Source organism: Alosa sapidissima, chromosome 23, assembly GCF_018492685.1.
Source record: "Alosa sapidissima isolate fAloSap1 chromosome 23, fAloSap1.pri, whole genome shotgun sequence".
Lineage (NCBI taxonomy): Eukaryota > Metazoa > Chordata > Actinopteri > Clupeiformes > Clupeidae > Alosa > Alosa sapidissima.
In genome coordinates this window covers 16,315,664-16,332,736 of record NC_055979.1, presented here as the reverse complement: position 1 = coordinate 16,332,736, position 17,073 = coordinate 16,315,664, and the positions used below count along the sequence as shown (strand labels likewise).

At 42.4% G+C, this 17,073-nt stretch overlaps 2 protein-coding genes across 6 annotated transcripts in view; both read left to right on the top strand.

The window, feature by feature from the left end:
- The window catches only part of LOC121698080 (protein FAM126B), a 31,933-nt gene that overhangs the window by 10,780 nt on the left and 4,080 nt on the right, over positions 1-17,073 (top strand). Inside the window, exons 2-10 of one of the 5 annotated variants that reach the window (XM_042079828.1) lie at positions 740-753; positions 11,311-11,394; positions 11,574-11,633; positions 11,855-11,959; positions 12,687-12,866; positions 13,168-13,248; positions 14,673-14,788; positions 15,653-15,748; positions 16,680-16,796. In XM_042079828.1, coding sequence (XP_041935762.1) covers positions 11,583-11,633; positions 11,855-11,959; positions 12,687-12,866; positions 13,168-13,248; positions 14,673-14,788; positions 15,653-15,748; positions 16,680-16,796 — 746 coding nt within the window. In that variant the 5' untranslated portion in view covers positions 740-753; positions 11,311-11,394; positions 11,574-11,582. Of the gene's footprint in view, positions 1-739; positions 754-8,527; positions 8,841-11,307; positions 11,403-11,573; positions 11,634-11,854; positions 11,960-12,686; positions 12,867-13,167; positions 13,249-14,672; positions 14,789-15,652; positions 15,749-16,679; positions 16,797-17,073 lie in introns of those variants that run through there. The other 4 variants (XM_042079826.1, XM_042079824.1, XM_042079825.1 and 1 more) reach the window with 4 other exon arrangements.
- Positions 352-8,200, top strand: zgc:162816 (uncharacterized protein LOC571260 homolog). The gene is made up of 8 exons (XM_042079837.1): positions 352-482; positions 711-863; positions 2,610-2,890; positions 3,125-3,305; positions 4,009-4,130; positions 4,823-5,012; positions 7,137-7,242; positions 7,433-8,200. The coding sequence occupies exons 1-8, from the start codon at positions 358-360 to the stop codon at positions 7,520-7,522; spliced, it is 1,248 nt and encodes a 415-aa protein (XP_041935771.1). The 5' UTR covers positions 352-357; the 3' UTR covers positions 7,523-8,200.

The window sequence follows — 17,073 nt, the reverse complement described above, 5'->3', positions numbered from 1 at the left end:
ATTTTGTTCATTCTTATTTCCACAAACAAAATTCTGAATAACTTAGATAACGAATTTAAATAAGTATTTGACCTATTATTATTTATCAGCCTATAAATCTTTTGTTTCTTGTGTTGTTCTTGTGTTAACCACATTCACAGTCCATCACAACCCATAGTAAAGCCTACAAGAGTTCAGTCTCATTAGCCCAGACAGAATATTCAAGCAATTGAATCATAGTCTACAATAACCTAAGAGAATAACATAGGGGCCCCACAACTTTTTTGTTTTGGTTCCGTGTCACTAAACAAGTAAGGCAATCACCCATAGACAGAAGCAATCACCAGAGGACTGCAAAAACGCCCTCGGATTCATCTGATGCTGCACAATGTTTTCACTGTTTTGAGCTTTTGGACGTTCCGTAGTTACAGGACGGTGATCGTCTGCCTGCAAGCCGAAGCCGACTTAATTCAAATACTGGAGTTTGACCTGTGTCGACTTAGGTAGGCTACTGTCTATATGCGTTTTTTTTTTTTAAGACTATCTAATAAAATTGCATCGGTGTGTAGCCTAGTGACAATGCACAGTCTTTATTTAGTAGGCTACTAAACTACGAACTACTACTAAGGCTACGAATAGCTTTACTGTAAAGTTCTCTGTAACCGTCTACAAAGTTCCCTAAGGTTGTGCTTTCAATCAATCCCCTTTATTTTGCGCTGTTTATGCTACAGTGAAACGATGGAGGCTGAGTTCACGAAAGACCTGTGCACTCCGGTTTTCATAGTCGACCTGGACACGGTGAAGAGGAATGCCAGTGTGATGCTGGAAGGATTTGAGAAGCTCGGAGTACAGCTACGCCCTCATATGAAAACGCATAAAACAGCGTAAGGATACACACAAACCTGACCCAAGCCAGGCACTCTTATTAAAAAGTGCAAACGTGCATCATAATTATCTTTCAAGTATAATAATCAAGTTAATTTCTTCTTTTCCTTCACCTTCACATTTCTTGAATTTCCCTGGGGATCAAAAGTATCTCCTATCTATCTATCTATCTATCTATATTTAAATATCAATTTTGGGATGTTGTAAACTCGTACACACACAATAGCCTGCAATATTCCAATAGTGACAGCTTGATCCATTTAAATAGGCTACCACATACATAATTCTGAACTATTGGGATAAAAGGGGTAAAACCAGGGAGTACATTTTAATGCAGAGCAACATTAGCCTGCACTATGTCTGAAAGGAACTGAACCCTTCAGTAAGCTTGCATTGTCTCTAAAAATGAAATTGCATTGCATTGTCTGAAATTAGCCCACCATTTTGAAAGAATACAAATATGCTAACCTAATGCCGGTCATATTAATGTAGACAATGTCACCATCACACTCATGATTTAATGGTACATTCTCATTGTGTTACATCATTCTAAACTAGTGTGTGTTAATGGCAAATTCAGCATCAGAGAAGCCCTTTGCGATTAAATTTGGCTGAAAACTCTCATTTTGTGAGCAATCCATCTGTCTTTGAGAATGTGGAGCAACGTACTTCTGGAGTTGGTTATGGTATGAAAATGGTCACACACAAAGAACTTTCTTCACCAGACTTGTTCTCGTAAATTAATTGTACAAGAAAATGGCAAAAAAAAAACGAATATATCTGACATGATATGGACCACATCCTTCACAACACAAAGTGCAAACTGGCTTTAACTAGAATGGAAGGAGAAGCTGGAGGCCCTGGTGCACAACTGGAGGATGAAACCTTCACTTTCAGAAATTGATGCCTCCTCAGAATCAGCTTTATTGGACAGGTTTGCGTAAAGAAACAAGGAATTTGACTCAGCAGACAGTTGTTAATATTATCCAGAAGACAACAGTCTAATCTTCAGAGACCGCTCTGGAATGTTAGTCTGTTAGACATCATGTTGAAGGAAATGTAATGTCCAAGAGTGACCAGTGACAGAAAAAGAAATAGCAAAAAGAAATAGAGATTTGATGGAATATTATTGAACAAAATTATAGACAGGCAAATCTAAGCGAGTGGCCCAAAAATCGTTTTGTGGCTCTGGTTCCTAATGAGTTCTTGTTTCTAAAGTTCCTAAAAGTAACACAATGTATGAATTCCCCTTTTCGTCAATGTACTAGGTAACCATTTAGTGTCTAAAACTGACCAAAATGGATGTGCTACTATCTGCGACAACATTGTTTGCCAAGTACTGTTACCTATTACTATTGTTTCCAATTACATTATTTCTAATTTTTAGATTGTTTCCAATTATTGCCAATTATATGTTTGGCAACTATGAAAAAAGGGATGTTACACTTTGTGTCCAATAATACCAGTCATTCCAGGCATGCGCAATTGTAAAGATTCCATTCTCCGTATTCTAGTCAGAGTGTAACATCAAAATGAGTCTGAAGCTGTTATTTTAAGATAAACTACATTGTGTTACTTTAACATTTCTAGGGTGCCCTCAAAGGAATAGCAAGTGCTTCATTACAACTTTTCTGTTTTTTACATGGAGACTAGCAGCAGAATCCTTCACCTCAGACTCTATAGTGTTAAACTGGAGAAACAGTATGAACTAACACACTGTCCACTCCTTTGCTTCGTGTCCCTAGAGAGTGCGCAGACATCATGACAGGCGGAGCGAAGCGCTGCATCGTGGTGTCCACTCTGGCCGAGGCATCCTTTTATGCCGACCACGGCTATGACGACATCCTGTATGCCTACCCTCTACCTTTTGACAAGGTGGAGCGCTGCGCACTGCTGGCGGAGCGACTGTCCCTCTTCCACATTCTGGTGGACAACAGCGCCGCCCTGGAGGAGCTTAAGAAGAGGCCACTGCAAAACGGCAAAGCATGGCATGTGTGGATGAAGCTGGACTGTGACAATGGCCGAGGTGAATACTAGAAACGGGCAGTTAATTATGGGTCACATTTGGTGAAGTGACTTGGCAATACAGGATTGTTGTCCAGATCATGTTCAGCATAATCCTTCTATTTAATTGAAAATTTGAAAAAATTTCAAACCATATCAAAAAAGTCTCAAACCATATCACCAGGCTAAAATACTTAATGATAACAGACAGAAAACAAATGTGTGCCTATATTAACGAACAAATCACATCTTCTAGCTGGCATCCCTTACTCCGAGCCAAGAGCTTTACAGCTGGCCAAGGACATCGCCGAAACAGCGGGAGTGGAGCTGACTGGGGTCTATGCCCACTGTGGGAACACATATGGTTGTCAAGGGGAGGAGCAGATTAAGGCAGTTGCTCAGGAAACCACCACACTCACGCTGCAGTTCATGGATAAGTAAGTCAGTAAGCTTCTGTGGACTAGCAATACCTGAAATGCTTTTATGCCTCCAAACTAGTCATTAATGTAAACAGAATGAGCTGATTTATTTGAGTAAGCGCATCATGTACATTGCTCATCACAACCTTTGTTTGTTGTTGTATGTTTAGAATAGAAATAGATATAGTATTAAGTATTTGAGGCAGCCGTGGCCTACTGGTTAGGGCTTCGGGCTTGTAACCGAAGGGTTGCCGGTTCGATCCCTGACCAGTAGGAAAAATGTGGGCGGGGGAAGTGGTTGAGCACTGCTCTCCCATGCCCACATCGACGCCTGAAGTGCCCTTGAGCAAGGCACCTAACCCCTCACTGCTCCACGAGCACCGCTGTAGCAGGCAGCTCACTGTGTCGGGGTTAGTGTGTGCTTCACTTCACTGTGTGCTGAGTGTGTTTCACTAATTCACGGATTGGGATAAATGCAGAAACCAAATACTGAGTATATATACAGTACTTATACTTGAATAGCCTTTAAACTGCAGTGATGTCTTCATCAAATGGGATTGAATATGTCATCCTAATACTGTTACACTGTGAGTCTTCTCCAGGAATCATAGAAGTTTTCCTAGAAAGGCCCCCACCTGTTACTTTTAACGTTCAGGTTCAGTTGCTGGCCAAGGCTAAATATCATGGACGGCCGTTATCTAAAATCTTTGACCTCTTCCAGGCTTAAGGCAGCCGGGATCCATGGTGTAAAGTCCAGCATTGGCTCAACTCCCTCCTGCAGCTGCCCTGTCACGGACATGGCAATGCTGAGTGAGGTGCACCCTGGGAATTATGTCTTTTATGGTCAGTGTCACCACTTCAGTGCCATGCAGTGGTTATTCATCTACTTAATTCTGTATCTCTAACAAAGGCTGGGACCAGCAAAAAAGCTGTAGTCTTAATGTTTAACTACATATGAATGTTCCCTCATTATTCTAGAGCCAGGGTTGAATAACTCTGTGTGAGTTGTTACCTCTATTGTTTTGTTTGAATCACCTCAGCCTTTAAAGGAGCTATAGAATTCTGTAGAATCAGCCAATTGGCACTCTTCCACTGACTTGTATTGTATTTGATATAGTGCCACAAGTGGTACAATGTGGTATTACAAGAAGGCCATGCCAACACTAGCTGATTTGCATCCTAACTTCAGTTTTGACGTTTCATCTTCACATTCTCTTGCAATTTCCAGGTGATTTTTTATGTTTTAAACTAAAAGATACTCCCCATAGCACATTTTATGGTCAGGAATTGTCACTTTGGCCCCATGGTGACACCCATTGTCTAAGATTTATTGAATTAATTTTTGAGCAAACCTAATAATGTTTGCTCAAAATAACATATGAAGGAGGTAAACATCTGGCAGGAAAGTCTGTACATGCTCAAGTGTCAAAACAAAAACGAACAACTCCAGAATGCTTTGATTATTCTCCCTGCACAATATATAGCTATGCCTGGCAAAATGATACCAACATTGAACTGTTTTCATTGGTCCACAGACGTGCAGCAGTCTCTGATTGGCTCTTGCAGCCTAAACGATGTGGCGGTGCGAGTGCTCACTAGGGTTATAGGTCACTACCCTCACAGGAACCAGCTCCTGGTCGACTGTGGCTGGACAGCCCTTAGCCATGACGGAGGTGGGAAACTCCCCACAGGTTATGCAGTCATCGAGGGGCATCCAGAGCTCAAGTAAGCACTGTCCCAAATCAAGATTATTTGTATTGAAAGCTGACTGGGTTATTAGATAGATAGATAGATAGATAGATAGATACATACATACATACACACAGACAGACAGACAGACAGACACACAGACAGACACACAGACAGACACACAGACAGACACACAGACAGACACACAGACAGACAGACAGACAGACAGACAGACAGACAGACAGACACACACACGCACGCATACATACATACATACATACATACATACATACATACATACATACATACTTACTTTAAAGTCCATAGGTGTCCCTGTGCACAAACCTTCAGTTGAACAGGTGCAGGTGAGGCAGGTAAGTATAATCCAAGAGTGAAAGATCAGGAATCACCGCACACTGATCACTATTAACTTAATATTTATTTTTTGAACAAACAACGCGTTTCGCCTAGCGCTTCATCAGGTTCGCTCTGTACCATCCCCCCTTCTTTTCCACAGGTGAATAAATCAGGTAATGTCACATGACCTTGTTGGGTGATATTTAAGCTACATATCAATTAGTTCATGAGTTCATTAACAACATCAATATACTTCATAAACAACACAGAATTAATTAATATGTTCACATACAACATCAGTAATTCATAAGTTCATAAAACAACACCACAACAAATTAGTTCATATGTTTAGGTGACACCAGTAACTCATCAATTCATAAACACCTAATCATTTAGTTCATAAGTTCATTAACAGCATCAGTCAAATAAAATCAGTAATTCAGTAATCAGCTATTCATCAATTCATAAAATCCACCTGATAATTTTGTTCATAAGTTCATAAAAACAACATCAAATGTTCATCAGTTTATCAACACCTCTAACAGTTTATTAATTACCACAATATCAAGATGTGCATAAGACAGTGTCTATATTACCACTATTAGTTTGAATATACAAAATCATTTTTACAAGCCAGTTATTCTGTTCACAAAAAAACACTCAAGTCTTGTTTTTCATTAACTCCATATGGTTCGACTGTATTCAATTTGTGAATCCAGTAAGCATCCCTTCTTAGCAATTGTTTTATCATATCACCTCTTACATTAGGTTCAACCCTCTCGATGCCAATTAATCTCAATGTAATGGCTGAACCATGGTTTCTGTCCTTGTAATGTCTAGCAATAGCGTAATCCATATTGTTATTTCTAATGGAAGCTTTGTGTTCAGCAATTCTTAACTTCAAATTTATTTTTGTTTGGCCTATGTACATCAAGCCACAAGGGCATTTTAACATGTACACTACATGTGTAGAGATACAATTGATAAACTGTTTGATACCATGCTTTTCACCTGAGTGTGGGTGGGTGAATGTTTTGGTGTCAAAAGTATTTGAGCAGTGTGCACACTGGCCACACCTATAATTACCATAAACTTGTTTAGTCAGCCAATTTGTAACTGGAGGTTCTTGGTACATAGAACTGACTACTAAATATTTGATATTCTTACCCCTTTTAAAGCAATATCGTGGTTTAGTTGGTAAGTGGCTCAGACGCGGGTCACATTGAAGGAGTTTCCAATGTTTGTTGATTATTCTTTTCACCTTTTCAGATAGATACTTTATTGATCCCCAGGGGGAAATTCAAGGTCTCAGTAGCATACAGACATCACACACAACATGCACTTACAGCAGAAAGGGTAAATATAAGTATATACATATAACAAAACTCCACTGTACAATAGAGACAGTAGAAGATAAGAAAAACTAAATACTAAATATACTACATAATTAAATAAAAAAAATCCACAGTGTGCTTGAGGATGATCAAGCATGAGACGCTTGCAGTGACAGGGCCGGGACTGGGCCTGTAGTTCTGTGTGCATGGTAAGGTGCTCAAGAGAGTGAGTGTCATGGTGAAGGTGCAAAAAGTAGTCCAACAGTGCGACAGTGCAAGAATTAGCATTTTATGCATGTTTAGCATGTTATGTCTGTGTTATTATTGAATTGATGGCCTTGCATATTATATAATAATAATAATAATAATTACATTATAAAATATTAGATGATTTAGATTCATTAATTATTTCACTCACTCTCTCACCCACTCAATCTCTCCCACATGTTTGTATTTGTATGTGTTACAGACTGCTGTCTATGACTCAGGAGCATGGGCGAATAGAAGCCATGTCTGGGAAGTTAGATTTCACTAAACATCCCATCGGCTCCATGCTCTCCCTGATGCCTTATCATGTAAGTACCAAATAGGACTACGTAAAAGGTACTCGTCTGAATTAGGGTAGTGCCAGCCATGGCAAGACTTCATTCTATAGGTAGCTTTAACATAATTGTGGAATGGCAGAATATCACCTCTAGTAGTGAATATGCTGTGCTGCAAGCATGGGTGCTTGAGTGAATCTGTGTTTACTGCTGTCTTTAACAGGCCTGTGCCACTGCTATGATGCATCCCAAGTATTACGTTCATTCTAATGGAAAGATAGTGGGGACATGGACTCCTGCACGAGGGTGGTGATGTTGATGCTGTCACATAAAATACTCTGGGATTATCATAGTAAAAATGGTTCCTGTGAAGCAGCCAGCTAGGGATTATGACATCACAAATGAACTGGTATTATGACTTGGAAGTGCCGATCATGGTTTTAGCTTGGCCATTCTGAAATGTGTCATGAGTAACATAATGAACACACATTAAAGACATACTGTAAAAGTCTTACATAAACTATACACTAATACACTATGTGTACACTATATATACACTATACACTAACTAACTTGCAACAAATATGAACAATACTAACAAAATGTGTCAAATAAGATGATCACTAATATTCAAAATGTGTTATGATTTATTGTTGATCTTGTAATAATGTTATGGGGCCATTGTGCTAACTGCAGAAAATATCACCAGATGGCAGCATAAGCCCTATTGGTAAACTGATGCTAAGAAATACTTGAATGAGAAAAGACACTATATGAACATGTACTGTTTGGTGAATTTACCTTGGGTATCAGATATAAGAAAAAATAAGCAACAGTCATGTAAGCAGATGAAGTGACAAAAGTGTTTATTTTGTTTTTCTTTGCATTAAAGGGGATGTTCATAGCACTGGAAACATATTTCATTTTTATTGCAGTTCTCCTTTTGACAGTACCAATTGATAATGAAATAATCTCATTATAATATCAGTGGCCTACCAGATTGGTAGTAGGCCTACCAATAAGCTTAGTGTCATATACAAAATTATACTGACAAAGCTGTAATCTTAACATTGTAACATCATTTTCATTTGGGTTTTAAACGTCCTCCTTGTGCCCTAATGCTTACGATTCCTGGATGATGTGTTTTGTTAACTACTAGGTATGGTGAATGTTTGGGAAAGCCCAATGTTGTCCTGAATCGTTGGTATTGCTCACCAGTGAGACAGCGCTTATGTGAGCTGGAGCTTTGTCGGGTCACCTGTTTACCTGACCAATTGAGTTGCTCTCACCAGCTCTCGTCGTGACCATCCAATAGCGGCGCAGTGCGCACGGCAGCCAGGCAGCAAGTTGGCAGGAAGAGAGATGTCAACACTAAAAGGAGAACCGTAAAATGACTCTATGTTGGCCCGGAGAGAGCTGCAGTTTTTTGTAATCACACCAATCGTGCTCCAGAGGAATGTTTATCCTGGGCGTCGCGATTGTCGTGGTATGGATCATATCGCTTAGAGCTGTCCGTCTTGCTGCACACATTGTAGGTTCGTTCAAGGACTCTGGCGATAGCCGCAGGGATAGCACGCTCACCCCAGCTCTCCGTTAGCATTCCTGCAGCACTGGGAGGTCACATCGCATGGGTATGTATTATTGAGGAGAGATGATGTAATGATAAATATATCATCACCTGGGAAAACATCTTACGGACAGAACACGTCTACGTCATGCCATTTCTGATACAGGCGAGCTGTATGAACAAATGTTGAAAGTCCTTTTTAGGATGGTGTCAACGGACCCGCAATTATTTGTGGAATGATAGCAGTCATATTGTGCACATTAAGTCATGAAATGTTCAGTTATGAATAGCGTTTGTGGAAATACGAGTGAGAGTGGAATCAGTTATCAAGGTGTTTCGGTCCTTAATAGCAAAAATGCGGAACTACAAATTATCCATATGGGATAACCTACAGGTTTGTGGCGACCACTTGTTTTGAACCTGTCAGTGTTTATTGACTTATCAATTGTTGCTTACTGTACTATGGATTTGGGGGGTGTTGGCTAAAGACAGCCATGTGTGAATCTGTGAGAAGTTATTTATTATGCTTAATGCTTTATTGCAGCAGAGATTGTGATGCTGAATCGTTGAAATAATTTTTTGATAGGCTATATTGGTTTCTTATTTCCTTTAGTTGCGAGCTTTATTTTAACAGTGTCCATGTAAGCAAGTTATTCTGTATCACACACACACAGCTATACACATACATACAAACATACACACACACACACACACACCTACAAACACACACAGATTCTTGTACTGTAATGGCGCTGAGCCTCTGTAAGGGAGTGCTCTCATAGGCGCCGGGACTCGGGAGCCTTGAGCCTTAAGGACACACAACACACCCCGGCTGGCACTTTGCCTGAGAAGCATTCTCATCCCTAAGCCTCCAACCTGTCCCTTCCCTCGGCCACCTAACTCACTCGCATGGCCAGACGCCGAGAGTGGACGACCCAAGTGGCCAGTCAAGTCGCCATGCAGAAGTCCAGGAGGGTAGCTGATTCCTACTTGTTGGGTGACAACACTCCTGAGTTTGACGCTTTGGCCTTTTCATAGACCTCACCAAGGAGTAAATCATCTGTTGTTATCTCCAATTAGCCTGATCATGACCCTGGCCAAGGGCTTATATGCACGGTCGATCTATGCACTGACTATACTGCAGATTGAGGCAGAAATCTAACCCAGGGCTAATCCAGGGTTGATTGAGTGAAAATGGCCTGGTCTGGAGTGGAGTTGGTTAGTTATTGAGTTTGTTCATTAGTTCTGTCCCCAAAGATGCTGACGATGCACGCACGAGGCTGGCAGCAGTTTGCTCATGTATCTGCTGCTGTTGCCTTGGGTGTGTGTGTGTGTGTGTGTGTGTGAGGGAGGGACAGACACACACAGACAGAGTGGCAGCAGTTTGCTCATATATCTGCTGCCGTTGCCTCGATTATGTGTGTGTGTGTGTGTGTGTGTGTGGGACAGACATGCACAGACAGAGGGAGCGATGTGGACATGCTTGAAAACTCCAGATGATCCTGGCCAATGGTTTCTCTCCACCACCCAGATCTGTCTCTTTTTCCCCTTGTTTATCCCTCAATCGCCCTTACAGTGTCTGTGCCTCCCTCTCTCCCTCCCTCTCTCTTCCCTGCGCTCCCCCCCCCCTCTCTCTCTCTCTCTGTCTGCTTCCCCTAAGCTCTTTTTAGCAAAATCTATTTTAAGCCCGGCTTGTAATGCCATGGTTGAGGTACTGTATACACTTAATTATCTGGCACAGGAGTTGCTAAGCTTCTTACGGAATCGCTGGGGTGGATATGTAGGCTCCCATGCTTGTCTGATCCAAAACATCAGGGAAATGTCTCACTCAAGTGTAGTGCCTCCATGACTGTGGTCTCTCTTCAGGGTCCTTGGCTTATCGAGTTAAATGGCACTTATCCAATTTCATTTGCTGTCAATCAGATGAGCGAATAGTTGTTATGACCCTGTGGCCACCACTACTACATCACATGTTGAAGCATGACCTTATGTGAAGCTAGGTTGTGACGGAGTCTTGTGGAAGAGTCAGTTATGTTTGAGGAGCAAAAAACAAATTAATAAAAAATTCAAATCTCATTGCTAAATCTCTTTCACACTGCTATCAGCCGGTTTTGACTGGTCAGACTTATCTGCATGACACACACACACACACACACACACACACACAGACACTCACAGACAGAGAGACACTCACACACATGGAGAGTGCACTTGGGCGGCTGGTTAGCACCGCACCGTAAACAAAGCAATCTTGAGCTCAAGTTTACTAAGAGGAGGGTTTTGCCAGTGTCACACGCAACCTGGCTGGCTAAGCGAAGGCTTCTGGATGGGATGTGAAGAAGCCTCTCTCTCTCTCTCTCTCTCTCTCCCTCTCTGTCACTCGCTCACTCACTCCAGTCCCTCACACACACACTCCCTCTGCACTAATCACGGTTGAAGGGCAGTTGTGTAATCTGCAAGGGCCTGGAACGCGTTTCACTCCAGGACATCATTGTGTGTGTGTGTGTGTGTGTGTGTGTGTGTGCCACCAGTAGGTTTGCAGTACTGACTGTGTGACCGCAACCATGGAGAAACGGCCCTTTCTCGCAGCGGACAACTAAAGTCAAACACAGACGGAGGTGAGGCGGTAAGCTTGCTTGACACGGTCAGTCAGAGGAGTTTCTGGTGCTAAGTGAAATGTGTGTACTGATTTCTCTCTCTCGCTCTCTCTCTATCTTTGTCTTTCTCTCTCTTTCTCTCTCTCTCTCACTCTCTTTGTCCCTTCATGTGTTTTTATATTGCACATGCTCTTTGACAGGGGTGGAACATGCTCAATACAGAGCGCGGTGTGGTGGAGGAATGGCTCTCTGAGTTCAAGGTGAGCTCAAATCTTTCTGCAAAGCGTTGATGACCACACATCCACTTCTCCACACACACACACACACACACACACACACACACACACACACACACACACTACACAGCCAGTATCAGCTTCTTCATCTGTGTCTTTTTCATCTTACCTCTCTCTCTCTTTCCCTCTCTTTCTATTTTTCTCCTTACTCATTCACTTTTTTCTGTCTCTCTCTCACCGAGCAGACATTACCTGATGCCCAGCTCCCACGGTACGCTGGCAGTCTCCACCTGAAGAGGTCCCTGGTCCCAGCCCTCTACAGGGTTATCCAGGCACACCCCAACAGTGAGGTACAGTTGGCCCGTTCCCAGTAGGCCACTATTTCCTCCTCTATGGGTTGTGCTGCCCTTAAGAGAAATGGCGCAGGGGGACTTGATTCTGATTTCATTGGTGAGCAGCCAAAAGTAGAGGTCCCTTGGACAATCAGTGTCTCGGGTCTTTTGTCTTGATTAGCCAATCAAGAACAATTGGATCAGTAATTAGAGAGCTGGGCACGTTGCTGATTCAGGACCTGGGGCTGAATTGCTGTTTCGCTTCCTGACCTTTTATGTAAGGAGTGCACAGTATTTTACTGTGTGTTAGCCACACTGTGTATAAACCGCAGTACAGTGATTTATGCAAAGAGTAATAAAAAGTATGTTTTAACTGCACCCGTGTGTTAACTGCAGTGCCTAATATTAGCCCAATCAGAATCAGAATCAGATTGTGCTTTAAGCAAAAAGAAGAATGAAGACAAGAGATGCATGTATAGCCTGTCCATATGTATTAACCTCATAACTGAAGACATTTTGCAAATCATTGTATAATCCTTGGTTAATTGTAGAGAAATTATGGTAGTGAAGACTTTTCCTGGCTATGGACCTGTGCTGTGGTTCATGAGTTTCTCTGTCTTTCATTCAAGTCTCTCTTTCCCTCTCTCCTTCTCTCTTTCTATCTCTCTCTCTCTCTCTCTCTCTCTCTCTCTCTCTCTCTCTCTCTCTCTCTCTCTCTCTCTCTCTCCTTTTCTCTCTGCTGTAGCTGTTGGCTCCGGTGTGCCACCAGTTGTTTGAGCTGTACCGCACCGCCGAGGACCGCCTGCGGCGCTTCACCCTGCAGTTCCTGCCGGAGCTCATCAACGTGTACCTCTGCCATGCCACCAGCAGGGAGCGCTACAACACGGGCTGCATCGAGGCACTGCTCCTGGGCATCTACAATTTGGTAGGGCACCCAGAAGTGTGTGTGTGTGTGTGTGTGTGTTTGTGTGTGTGTGTGAGCATGCGCCTGAGTGATTAACAGCTCTTTGTGTTCAGTGTTCAGATTGTTTATCTGCTGCTTTGCATGCGTGCATGTGTGGCATATGGCTATGGGTGCCCGTGTGTGTGCGTGCGTGTATGTGTGCGCGTGTGGGTGTGTGTGTGTGTGTGTGTGTGTGTGTGTGTGCGCGCGCGTGCGTGTGTGTGTGTGTGTGAGAGGGGGGTATAGTGGATTAATTATCTCTCCTCCTATCACCTTCCTGCAGGAGATTGTGGATAAAGAGGGTAACAGTAAGATCCTCTCTTTCACCATCCCCTCCCTTTCAAAGCCTTCCATCTACCACGAGGTGAGTCGGAAGAGAGACGCATGGTCAGCCATTATAGAGTCTGTCTGCTGTGCATTTTTAAATGGCTGGTTTTCTGTTGATGACTTTTAATTATTTATTTCAGTGACTTCAAGTATCTTAAAAGAAGTTCATAAGGCATAGATGACACTGCATTTTTTTTTTACTTGTTTGGTATTAGTCAGTAGTCATGCCATGTATGGAAAGGGAACAAAGATGTCTGCCACTGGATAAGACGGAATTAGAGTCTTTCACTGCCTCTAGTGTTGACTCAGAATTCCAATATCATTCTCTTGGGACAACATTTTGTTTGAAAAAAAGGACCACAGCTAACTTCAATAATAAAGAAAAAATATCTTGTTTTGTAGTACAGAGAGTCTCAGCCTATGTGGGTAAATATCAAATGCTGTATGGAGATCTCTTGTGTTATAGAATACTATGTCCCTGCTCTCATTTTTGTGTTCATATTGAAATATCCCACATTATGAAGTGCATTCTGCAATGGCAGGTTGCTGTTAAAATCATCCGTAAGAAATAGCAGTGGTGCATTCTTAAATAGATCTAATTCTGTTAGCCATTGATGTCTAGAAGCAAGAAGCTGAGCTTGGCCTTCCTGAATGAGCTCACCATATGAGCCCATCACTGAGCCTTTATTTAATGAAGGAAAGGAAAACAAAACAGGCTGACTGAGTGGGTCGAATCAAATCATAGGAGCCGCTGCTTTAGCTCATCCCTGACACAGCAGAGATGACACTATGGTAGCTTCCTTTGTTTAGAATCTTTCCTCCGGTTGGAATAAGAATAAAAATCAGCTTTCATCGGCCAAGTATAGTATGTTCTTCTCATACATACAAGGCAGGTGGAGCTGTGGTAGCATAGTGGCTAAGGAGCTGGGTGTACATAGAGTCCAATACAATAATGTGCTTAATGTATGGGTGATGTGTGAGTATCTGTGTAATGCAGTATTTGTATTTGTGAAGCAAAATGTAACAGTAATTGTCAGAAGGACCAAGGATATGTGTATGGTATAGGTATTGTCCAGCTGTTTATGAGGGTGATGGCAGTAGGACAGAGGTAGGTTCCCAGGTACTGTATTGGCTGACTGAGGATTAGTCATAGCCTCGATTTGGCATGCAGTCAGTGAACCAGGGCTGTTCCCAAATCAGCTGACCGATACTTTATTCATCCCAATCCCAGGGGGAGTTTTAGGAACTGGGGTTGTTCTCTTTTCTTCAGCAGAACTGTGCAGTCTTAAATCATAAAGCAGTTTGCCTTTTTCTTTATATAGTTGTTTTAAATTTGGTTTGTTTTTTCCCTTGCGACAAAAGTTCCTGTAGAGATTTGAAAATGTTCCTTGACCCTGTGCGTTGCTTATGGAATGTTTCTGGGAAAAGATGACCTTTAACCCCCGCTTGGTGTCCCCTCAGCCATCCAGCCTGGGCTCCATGGCCCTGACGGAGGGAGCCTTGTGCCAGCACGACCTGCTCCAGGTGGTCTACAGCGGCCTCCACCCCCAGAGAGAGACCTTCACCTCTCAGAACAGGTGCACAGTCACTGCTGTCAGTGCATGCGTGCTGCTGACCTCTTTCTAGAGAGACAGTGTATCCGCTCCTGTAGATTTATGTGATGGACTAGCAATGAATGCTCTGAATGTATTGTTAACTTAGTTTTATATGAAAAACAATACCACACAAGTGGTTTTAGACCATATGTTAAAAAGCATTATCATTTTTAAACGATTTTAGATTGTGAACATGACTAAATGTTGCAATATTGTCATTAAAACATAAAGTAAGCTAAAAGATTGAAGGGAACACACTGACCAAGGACTACACAGGACCCCACTACACTGCTTTAGCATACATGGAGTTATGGCAGTGATGCTTCTATGCCTTATTTTTGCACAATGCCATGTACTGCTTACGTAGATTTTCAAGGAGACAATTCTGTTCTTTTCTATCATTTGGTGATTGTCATTGTCATTGTTAGTCAGTGAGAGGAAAATGGTTGAGTTCTCCTTGAAAGTTGGCTAGACTGTCCAATGGCTGCAGAGAAAATGCACCTGACGCCTGAGTGCGGAGGAGAGTGTGGAGAAACAATAGTATGTTCTGCACACAGTGTGCTTCACTGTGACAGATGGTCTGTCTGCATGGTGAATGGAGGCATTTTTAGGAGAACAGCACAGACTCGTGTGTGTGTGTGTGTGTAAGTTTTTTTTTTTTGTTCAGCCATCTGTAAAAATAGAACAGGCTCTGCGTGGGAGGCTCGGCACATTTTTTTTGTCCATTGTTTTCTTAGGTTGCTGTGTTCTGTTTTCTGAGATGCATTTGTGTTAGTGGTGTGACTCTGTGGATTCATATAGTTCTGGGTTCTAACTTCTATGTTCTGATGTGGGTTCTATTTACAGGTTCGAGGTGCTGTGCTTCCTCATGCTCTGCTACAACTCGGCCGTGGTCTTCATGCCAGCGTCCTCCCACCAGTCAGCTTGCAGGATGAGCTCGAGGTACGAGACCCCAGGGGTTTGTTATTTTCTTGACCTTTCAGTGGACACACAACAGATACAGAAATGCATAACTCTCTAAGGAGCTCTCCTGTAGTAGACCTTGAATAATAATTTGGTTAAAGCCACACATAAAGAAATTAGGCATAGTCAGTCACACTGCCTTTTTATGTCTATAGGCAAAATATAGTTCATTGCTTAAAGGTGCTCTAAGCGATGCCATGCGTTTTTTAGACTAAAACATTTTATGTCACTTACTGCAAACATCACCTAACCAACCGCTAGCTGTCTGTGTCCTGAATACAGTGTAAAAAAACGCGATCTCTGTGGACAGCCCAGGTTCCAAAAACGGCAACAAAAACAACCTGGGCTAACCTAGCCCATAAAAACATAACAAACTGTTCCAGCAAATCACAGACGAGATGCGCGTTTAGGAGAGTTTCAATTGCACGGGAGCAGCACGGGAGGGAGGGGGAGGAAGTAGCGATCTAGCTCTCTGTTTTGTTTGAAAGTCAACAGAAGTGACATTACCCAGCATCGCTTAGAGCACCTTTAAATCTGTTTTTTTTTTATAGTAAAATACCGAAACCGTACCGTTATCGTTGCCTAAAAACCTTTTTACATACCGAACCGTGGGCACACTGTACCATTGCATCCCTAGTAAAGACCCGCCTCTCTGTCCTAATGTCTTCAAGAAGTGTTTGTATGAAATAGTTGTGTGTGAATTTGACAAGGAACCTTTTTGGGAGGAACCTTGCATCTCCCTCTCTGTCTATTTCGGATAGTCCTCTATTTTATCCCTTTGTTTGTTGAAGCTCATATGTGTTTTATCTCCCCAAACAAGCAGATCCCTCACGTCAAATCATATTAAGTCAAATGGATTGATGCCAGCCTTCTGATCTAACCCCTCCGGTGCACTGATGTTGATTGGCAGGCTGTGTGTGTGCGGCTATCCCCGGCAGCAGCTGAAGGCCTGGAGAGAGCCCTGTCACCGCGTGCGGCTGGACCCAGAGTTCATGGTGCAGATGCTGACTGCCGTCTACCACGCCATGTGAGTGGCCTGCTGTTACACATCCTGACCATAAGGAGGCGGCATGTTTTTTTTTTTATTCAGGAGGAGATGGAGAGAAAGAGTAGCATCCTTTTTAGCCAGACCCATTGATTCAGGACTTGTGGTAAATGGGGACTTGTGGTAAATGAATCAGGACGAACACATGGACTTAATCAATGTGTGAATAATTTAGTGGATGGGCAGGACATTAACGGCCCATGTATTATTCTGGTCTGAACTCAGAACAGTTGTAGTTATTCAATGTCCCAATGCAGGC

Excerpts from the sequence above, each read along its gene's own strand:
- zgc:162816 (XM_042079837.1), top strand. The coding sequence starts at position 358 with ATGCTGCACAATGTTTTCACTGTTTTGAGCTTTTGGACGTTCCGTAGT. Across the intron at positions 3,306-4,008 it reads ACGCTGCAGTTCATGGATAA|GCTTAAGGCAGCCGGGATCC; the intron begins GTAAGTCAGTAA and ends GACCTCTTCCAG. Across the intron at positions 7,243-7,432 it reads TCTCCCTGATGCCTTATCAT|GCCTGTGCCACTGCTATGAT; the intron begins GTAAGTACCAAA and ends TGTCTTTAACAG.